Genomic DNA, 9,257 nt, shown 5'->3' with positions numbered 1-9,257 from the left:
TTGGTAAAATGACTTTGTAGATTGTTGGGGGCAATATGGAAATAATGCTTCTACATTGTAAAACACCCAGAGAGTGCTGTAAAGCAAGGAGGGGTGGTATATAAGCCTAAATGTTATTGCCATTGTTATTAATACTGGCAAAAATGTCAAAAAAGGGCCAAACTTACTTAACAAGTGCCCCGCTTAGCAACAAATATATTGAGCTCAAATGGGTTCGTAAGTCGAGGGTTACCTGTATATGCTGTTAAATGTAGAGTTAAATATTGGTTATGTTATGTTTAAGTTAGAGAAAAAGATTACATGATTATATATTTGTATCTGTACAGAGAAAAGTCAGAGGTCTTTCTTTTTTAAAATATTATTTTACTTTATCCCTTTGGCCTCTCTTTTTTCTTTTTGAAAATTTAACCTTTCCATCTTTTGATAACCTTCATGCTTTTTTCAGTTATTTTGTATTTTCTGTTTTTGAAATTTAATAAAATGCTTTAAAAAAGCAAAACTATAGGATTGCATGAGTGGTCTACCGGTAATTTACTTTTGGTACTGGCCCAAGTCTAATTAATCTCTTTTTCAATTCAAACCAATAACTTTGTTGTTGTTGTTAGCTGCGAAGTCGTATCCGACCCATCGTGACCCTATGGACAACGTTCCTCCAGGCCTTCCTGTCCTCTACCATCTTCTGGAGTCCATTTAAGCTCATGCCTACTGCTTCAGTGACTCCATCCAGCCACCTCATTCTCTGTCGTCCCCTTCTTCTATTGCCCTCAATCTTTCCCAGCATTATGCTCTTCTCCAGTGAGTCCTTCCTTCTCATTAGGTGGCCAAAGTATTTGAGTTTTAGCTTCAGGATCTGGCCTTCTAAAGAGCAGTCAGGGTTGATCTCCTCTAGGACTGACCGGTTTGATCGCCTTGCAGTCCAAGGGACTCGCAAGAGTCTTCTCCAGCACCACCAATAACTTACTGGTGTTCAAAAGACCACCACTTGTAACCAGAAAAAGTATTTTGGAAGTAGTTTACAACCTTACCCCCACTATTTCAAATGGTTCCCATAAGTAAGAGACTCACAGCAGAAGAATTAAAATTAGCAGTGATCTAGGAAGGAGAACTTGGGAAAAGAGAAGACCATAAGATTTAGAATTGGAAAAAAGATATTCGGGGAAAAAAAGACATAAACCAGGTAAATGCTCTGCCACTTTCACTCTGATGGAGGAAGATTTTCCAGCAAGCTTATAATACTGTAAATTGTAAATTCCCTAAGGAGATATTCCTACTTAGCTATCTTATGGGAGCGAACTAAAAACTGGCTGCTGTGTTACATTTGCCACAACTGGCTTCAGCAAAAGTTCAGAAAGTGGAAGCAGCCATTTGAACTTGATTGTCCTCAGTAGAAGCAAATTTGCTGCGTTCAGGCAAAATGGGGCACCTCCTTGAAATCGAGGCCCACTCTGTAATGGCTGAAATGGTATTTGTAAATTCTTGACAGATATCTTCATAGACAATATCTGTTAAAGATTCTTAACCAGAATAGATTTTGAAAACTCTGCAGCAGAGACATAGAATGCTGGGGGGTAAGATGATATGGACAAAAGCCAACAAAAACACACAGTCATTTTCTTGGAATTGCTCAACCCAGTTGAAAAAAGGAATGCTGGGTCCTTGATTGGTAAACAGAGAAACATAGTTTTATTATAAAATGATGCCAACACTATATTCTTACCTATTGTTCCTCCTTGTGAATGTCCAACATAATATAAAGAGTTTTGTTTTGTTTTCTGTAGGATGAAGTTTACTGTTGCTGGTACATCATAAATTCCCATTTCATGAAAACTGTAACACAAAAATACATACAAATCAACCTGTAATAATACCGAGGTTACCATCTTTGGACAAAGTACTTAATCAAGGCCCAGTAAGCAAGGTCTCAGCAATATTTCAAACCCCAACTAACCTACAGATATTCTAGATTTTCACATTTTAAAAAATAATAATTCATACTAGGTTGGCTCAGAAAAATGTCTGTTTGGTTATAGAGATTATGATTTACAGTGAGGCATTTTATAAATTAGAAATCGCAATAAGAATGTATAGCTAGACCCTGGCTGCAGGTACTTGATGGAAATGTTATTATGTTGTATTGTATTATATTGTATTGTACTGAACATCAGAATTAATTAAATTAATTAAACACTTAAACAATTAAGTGTTTCAAAGCACAATGTGCTTCAAAGCACAATGTAAACATAATTCTAATGAAGAGACTCAGTCCACAATGTTTGATTTAATTGACCCCTTCTCCATGGTTAACATGTACATACCCCATGCTTCCTCCAATTGTTACCCTTGAATCAGCATATACACATTTCTACACCCCTCAAGACCCACACCAAGGACAAACTCACCGATAAAACAGCCCTTTTGCACCTCATTTTCTCTGTAGGTACCCCCCAGGGAAACCTCTTTCCTTTTCTGAATAAATAAATCTCCTTTCCTCACCGCTGTCTGGATTCCATTTGGTTTTGTTCTTGAACAACTCTAGCTTGAGATAGAGCCCCAAATTATTCTTTTGACATGAAGGGACGCGGTGGCTCAGTGGGTTAGGACGCTGAGCTTGTCGATCAGAAGGTCGGCAGTTTGGCGGATCGAATCCCAAGTGCCGCATAACAGAGTGAGCACCTGTTACTCGTCCCAGCTTCTGCCAACCTAGCAGTTCGAAAGCACGTAAAAATGTAGAAAAATGTAGAAAAATAGGGACCACTACGGTGGGAAGGTAACAGCATTCCGTGTGCCTTTGGCGTCTAGTTATGCCGGCCACATGACCACGGACATGTCCTTGGACAAGCGCTGGCTCTTCGGCTTTGAAATGGAGATGAGCACTGGCCCCTAGAGTCGGAAACGACTAGCACGCATGTGTGGGGGAACCTTTACCTTTACCTTTAGGTTGGTTCACAACATTTCTAATTTTCCTTTTGGCCCACAAACCTCAGGTTTCTTTGTAAGAATCTGTCACAATTCAAAGATTCACAAAAATAGAATCAGCAGAACTATTTAGCTCCTTTTTTAAAAGTGAAAGTTCCTTCTGCCTCCCTCTGTTTCTTAAGGCCACTAGTTCATGTTCGGTGACAGCTCATTTGACTTTAAGTCTACTTTTTAAAGAACTAGTGAGTGATTTTAGGAGGGATATTAGAAATTTACTTTAGTTGTGTGATAATGTAATAAAATGGCCACGTATAAGAAATGTGAAATCAACAATTTCTGTATCCTTCATATTTTAGTTATCAAAGAATCTTAGTCTAACGTAATTTGATATTCAAAAGCTTCAGTAACACATGATAAATGCTAATCTCTTAAACATATCAAAACTGACATATCTTTTTTCTCCTTACATTGTGTATTAAAAATTCATATTTTTGCCAAGAAAATGAAAAGGTATTTAATGAAGAAAATGTGAATGTCATTAAACAACATTTTTTAAAAAAAACTTTTTAAAAAAACCTTTGGTACTGAAAACCTGATTCCTCACCAGTTCATATATTTCAGTACTGTTATTATTATGACAGCTGCTAGCCTATTTTCTATTTTTATGTATTTTTTCTTTGTGACATTGCTTTTTTCAATAAATGTTTATTGTATCCATTTTAAATTGATTTATATTATAGAAAAATATTCATTACTTTACATAAACTCTACAACATCTTTTCCTAACAAATTGCTAGACTTTCACCAAACATTTTTACTATCAATTCTCCTTGGGATTTACCTGAATTCCCAGAATTCTTGCTGGTCAATTGAAAATTCCTTGTGTCTTCTAGACCAAGTGGTCCCTCTAACATTTATTATCCAGACATCATAGCCAGCATCTGCTAGAAAAAATCCCAGGCTGTTGCTAGGAAGATTCGCAATCCACCATCTCCCTTCTGCCAAAAAACCATGTACCAATAAAACAATTGGTCTAGGCCCTGCAAAAGAATCCAAGAATACGTGATTTATTGCATGTTATCTATAAGTATAATGCTCCTCCATAAATAGTAACTACATTTTGTCTTGTTTAGACCCCTTTACAGCATCACACTTACATTAGGATTGTGTAAAGGTCTGGATTCAAATGGCAAAACTTTTATCCATGCAGCCTTTGTCAAGGGACCTCTATACCAAATCATCCCAGGATTATGGGCCATCTGCAAGGGCAGCGACAGGATCCCAGGAAAAGATGTAGCTGCTGTAAGGTTTTCTGAACAGGTGCTATGTGCATAGTCACACACACTGTCAATCACGTTTTGCCCTGCAGCACGTTAACTGTGCTACTAAATCCACCACTGAATTGCTTTAAAAATATTTGTAAACTGTTCCAACTGAAAGTACTCTGATCAACGAACAGCAATAAAGTTACTGTCAGAACCCATTCCCTTGTTTGGTGGGGGGGGCTTGGATCTGTCCCTTTCCAGCTTCTTTCTGTGGGTTCTGTCATTCTCCTGAAGGGGGAGGGGGAAGGCCTTATGGAATTCATTTCTCCTTTTGCTTAGCTACAATATATCCTCTCTGCCTTTTTTATCTGCTTGCTCTTTGAACTGTTTCCCCTTGATGTCAACCCAGGGTGAGAAAGGAATGTGCCTCCAGCCATCTGGCTTATCTCTCCCTGCGGAAGAGAAAGGTGCGAAGACCCAACAACGTCTTCACAAGCATGGGAATGGACCCCGTTATCAGCTCTGTTCCCACAGCAGTCTTAACACCATGGGATTGGCTCGGTTGAACCAGTGGCGTAGCGTGGGGGGTGCAGGGGGGGCGGCCGCACCGGGCGCAACATCTGGGGGGCGCCCATTAAGCTCGCCGGAGGGGGACGATTCTGCTTCACCGAGGGTCGGAGGAACGAGCGAGTGGGCGGAGCATAGAAAGCAACCGCATTCGCTGCGCCCAGCTAGAGCGGGATCCCGTCCTCTCGCGGCTGCGGATCGCCTCCTTTCTCGGGTGGGGGTGGGGAGGCTTGGCGGCGTCTCGCCTCCCTCTCTTTCTCCCGCCGCGGCTCTCCTCCGCTTGGCTCTCAACCTGCAAGCCCGCCCCCCCTGACCCAGCTCCCGCCCCCATCTCCTCCTTTCCCGGAGGTAAAGGTAACAACTGCAGCCGCCGCACCTGCGGCTGCTTGCTGCTCCTCCTCCTCCTCCTTCTCCTCCTCCTCCTGCCGTATTGACTCTCTGTGGCCACTCGGTTCCCCCTGCAGGAGGCGATCAGGACGCCCCCCCGACACACGTCGCCAGCAGCAAGAGTTTCCAGCCAGTCCGGCGAATCTTTGGGGCGAGGTGCCAAAGAGAAGAAGGCGGCTTGGCTTGGATAAGCAGCGTCTGGGCAGAAAATAGGTCAGGCGCCACAGCAAGTATGAACTCCTGGGGTTCAGCCTAAGCAGGCAAAGCTGCAGGGTGGGTTGGTTGGCTTTTCCGGCTTTGGAATAACCTTGGGAAGCTGAGGCATTGTAAGTTGGAAGTCATTGTTTGTTGCCTAACATGTTGGGTCACCCCACACCACATACTAAGCCATAAACCGTGGTTGGTATCCAGGGTTTAGGACAAGATGGAGAAAACTAGCCAATTGTGGGATCATAAATCTTGATGAAGCCCATCATCGCTCCATGTGATGTATGCACTCAATCTACAAACGTAGTCCAAGCCTATTCACATCTGTTGTAAGGTCATTCTCTCGTGGGGTTTATCTTGACATCCACTAAGAGTGGAACAAACATGCCCCATTAACCATTTTCAACGCCATGTCCTCTCTTTGTCTCATCCTAAATCACAGCTGAGGCACCTTAAAGTTGCCTTGTTTCAGTTTTAAACTAGCATTTTCCCTCTTCTCCAGAGACCCTTTTTTGCCTTGAACCTAACTCAAGGGTAGGCAACCTTGGCTCTTTTATGACTCATGGACTTCAACTCCCAGAATTCCTGAGCTAGTGGAAGAGACTCGAGTGCTAAAATCCATGGGTTAGGGGGCGCAAATTACTTGCCTTGCCCCGGGTGCTGACAACCCACGCTACGCCACTGGGTTGAACTGACCGGATGAACCTTTGGGGTGGGGTTTGCTTGATGCTCCTTTAACCTCTTGATCTGAGCAGGACAACCCTCAGATCCTGCCTTCTGTGCCTGCTGTGAACTTCTCCTAATAAAAATTCCTTTTGGAATGAAAGTGTTCCAAGAATCCTACTTTCTTGGGATGAGGTTTTGAAGTGGGTCCTAACAATTACATTACAACTGAGCACAATTTAAATATATAAGAGCATGCAGTATAGTTTGTCAGGTGAATGTGGCCCCTGTCACAAAGGGTTCCTGGTCTGTGTAGTGCTGCAACTGTTGTGTTGGCTGCTGCTGCTGGCAGAGCAATCCTCACACAGGGCTCACATCTGATTTTTCTACCAATGTGAAGAAGGATCAAGAAGATGCTCAAGTCATGGACCAGCTCTTTAGGATGAGCCTGACTCCATCAAGACTAAGTGTTAGTTTTAAAGTTAATGTGTAGCAATTCAAAGTCAAAGTAGCAATTCTGATTGTTGGTAGGACACAATATAAGCTGGTTTTGCCCCATCTAGACTCCCACAACCTCCAGGAATCCATTTAAAATTTCATTAACTCTAACCCTGGGACAATAATTTATGGCTGTGCCTCATCAGCAGAGTGAAACTCTCACTCCAAGCTTCAAAATGGGTTTAAATAATATATGTGAGAAGAGAAACATTGCAATATTCCAAACAGGACAAAGAAATTGATTAACCATTGGAAATACACAATAAGAATGAATTTATTTATGAACAGCCAAGAGGTAATGCTTACTATTCCCCTGCTCTTGATACTAGTTTAGGAAGATATCATGGTTGATTGTGTTCAATGTCACCAAGGAGTCTAAGAGGACCAGGACAGATGCACCACTCCTGTCTCCCTTCATTAGAATGATCAATGCAGTTTCTGTCCCATAACCCAGATTGAAAATAATGAAGGTTATTCACTTCCACCAGGATCATGTGTAATGGATTCCCTATCATTTTCTTAACTACAGTTGGAGACTAGACTAAAGTTGGAGATTAAGTGAAAGTTCTCAAGTACAGATGAGTTAAGGAATGGCTCCTGTAAAAGAGAGGCCATCAAACTTTTTTCAAGTCAAGTGGCAAAACTCTCTCCCTCAAAGAAACTTAATTATCTCCTGAATCCAGCCCAGTGGTGGGATTTAGCCAGATTCACTTCGGTAGAACCGGTAGCTAATTTTTTGTTGCCCAGGCCCAGAATGGACTTCCAGAAGTGGCCTCCACACAGAGAACTGGTTGTTCACATATTTGAATCCCACCACTGATCCAGCCATACAGGCCTGACCAGGAACCTATAGGAGCCACAAAGGGCATAGATAAAGCCGACAGAAATAGAGCTGACACTACAGAGAAACCCATAATTTATTTGGTTCCACAGGTTCAAAGGAATCCCAAACTGAACCACACATCATAAAACACTACTAATAACTCCACCATTATTTGTAGAAAGGTAATATAATATACATGCTAAGTATCTATGGCTTTAAAAAAATCCCGCAGAAGCTCTTTTTCAGTCAAAGCTGAAAAGAGGAGCAGTATTATACTTCCTCCCCCCCAGAAGGCATAGTGATATTTTCATGACCACATGAATGACTATATATGCAGTATGTAAGCAATTCAGATCTGGAAATATCATGTTACAGACCTACCTTCATTATGTGGACAGTGCTTTCCATGAGGAATTCTATTTAAATGAAGGTAGTAACCATCGTCAGTCAGAACTTCATATCCTTCACTGGGATATCCCCAATATTGGATAATTTCAGCCTGTAAATGAAATAGTAAATTCTTGCTCAAGATCTAAGTTGTATACCTATGGGATATTTCATCTGTTCAGTAGTTTGAATATATTTCTATTTTACATATATTTGTGGCTTCATCTTCAGATTTAGTGACTTAGCAGTTCTGGAAAAACCAACCCCGATGGAACATGCAACAATTAATTACACCTAAAAAAAAATCTAGCTAGCCACCCTTGACTGAGCTTGGTTCATATGCTCTCCCTGGACAAGGAAATTCTGAGTTTGGAAAGCTACGTCTTCATAACTGCTCAGTGAAACTGTTGTCATGCCTCCTACACAATGTAGCCTTTGGGAATACTTGGAAATTGCAGTTGTTACACAATGTGTTAGCAAGAGTATTGGCAGGGCAGCCCCACCAATGTAGAATTACTCATATGCCAAAATTGCTGCATTGGTTGCCAATAGGCTCCTGGGGCCAGTTCAAAGTGCTTTGCAGCCCTTCAAAAGAACATCCCAGACCCTTTCCAGAATTGAATCTGCTCCTCTGATTCAGCTGGGTGGAAAATTCTGTCCCCACATCAGGTTACACTATGTACCACCTTAGCATATTTAAGTATTTACATTTAGACTTGATGTTGCCTTGGAGGTCAATGACAGTTGAATTCAATTTTTCAAGGTAGCCATTAAAATAAAGCCATCCTTTGTTTAAAAAGTCTTGGGCTGATACATGTGCTGCAGTTGGAAAATCTTTGTTTCTGTCCTGATGGTGGTGGTGGAGGAGGAGAGGGGTAGGAGTCACCTACTTGTTTCATATCAAAACTTACAATTGTCATGAATCCTTGAGGATTCAAATGTCTTCTACTGAAAGATTCTTCTGAATATTTTGTCTGCTGGATTAAGCATGCCAGTATCAGAAACAGCCACATCTCACCTGCATGGAAAGTGTTTCAAAATTATAATTTTAGTGTCTGAAAATCTTCAGCAATCTTTTTAACTAGGCATTAGAATAGATTCACCTGGCTGTAATGTGTTAAAAATAGATTTTTAAAAAGAAAAAAAAATATTTACAGTCCAAACATAATTTAAAGTCCTTTTAGAAAAGACCATTAAATTAAATGGAAAAGAAGTCAAAGGCAAAACATTGGTTTTGATACCTATGGGATGAGGAGATAATTTGTTCATAGTTACATCTTTTTCATTTCATTCTTGTAAGATTGTCATTTTGAAATTCACATTCAAAACAGCCTCAGTCATATCTTCTTCAATTTCCTCTTTTAAAGCCATTTTAAGAAGATTCTCTTAAGCCACAATCTTAAGTGAAATTTACGAGTGCATTGTTCCCAAATATATTTGAATTTTTCAAGGTTATTTTTCCCATTCTGTGTTAGTACTGTATGTCTCATCTTTAATGATAATTTTTAGTTCTTTCTGGTTCCCTATAGTCTCCAGCCTTCAAA

The 9,257-nt window shown here is 40.8% G+C and overlaps 1 protein-coding gene across 1 annotated transcript; it reads right to left on the bottom strand.

The window, feature by feature from the left end:
• Positions 1-3,753: 3,753 nt before the first annotated feature.
• On the bottom strand, positions 3,754-8,737 carry LOC308668594 (lipase member M-like; the record flags this gene model as incomplete). The annotated part of the gene is made up of 3 exons (XM_081328604.1): positions 3,754-3,914; positions 7,708-7,825; positions 8,732-8,737. 3 exons carry the CDS (start codon positions 8,735-8,737, stop codon positions 3,754-3,756), a joined length of 285 nt encoding a protein of 94 aa, XP_081184730.1.
• Positions 8,738-9,257: the final 520 nt, after the last annotated feature.

Source organism: Vipera berus, assembly GCF_964194415.1.
Source record: "Vipera berus genome assembly, chromosome: 5".
Classification (NCBI taxonomy): domain Eukaryota; kingdom Metazoa; phylum Chordata; class Lepidosauria; order Squamata; family Viperidae; genus Vipera; species Vipera berus.
This window is presented reverse-complemented; position numbering and strand designations above follow the sequence as displayed.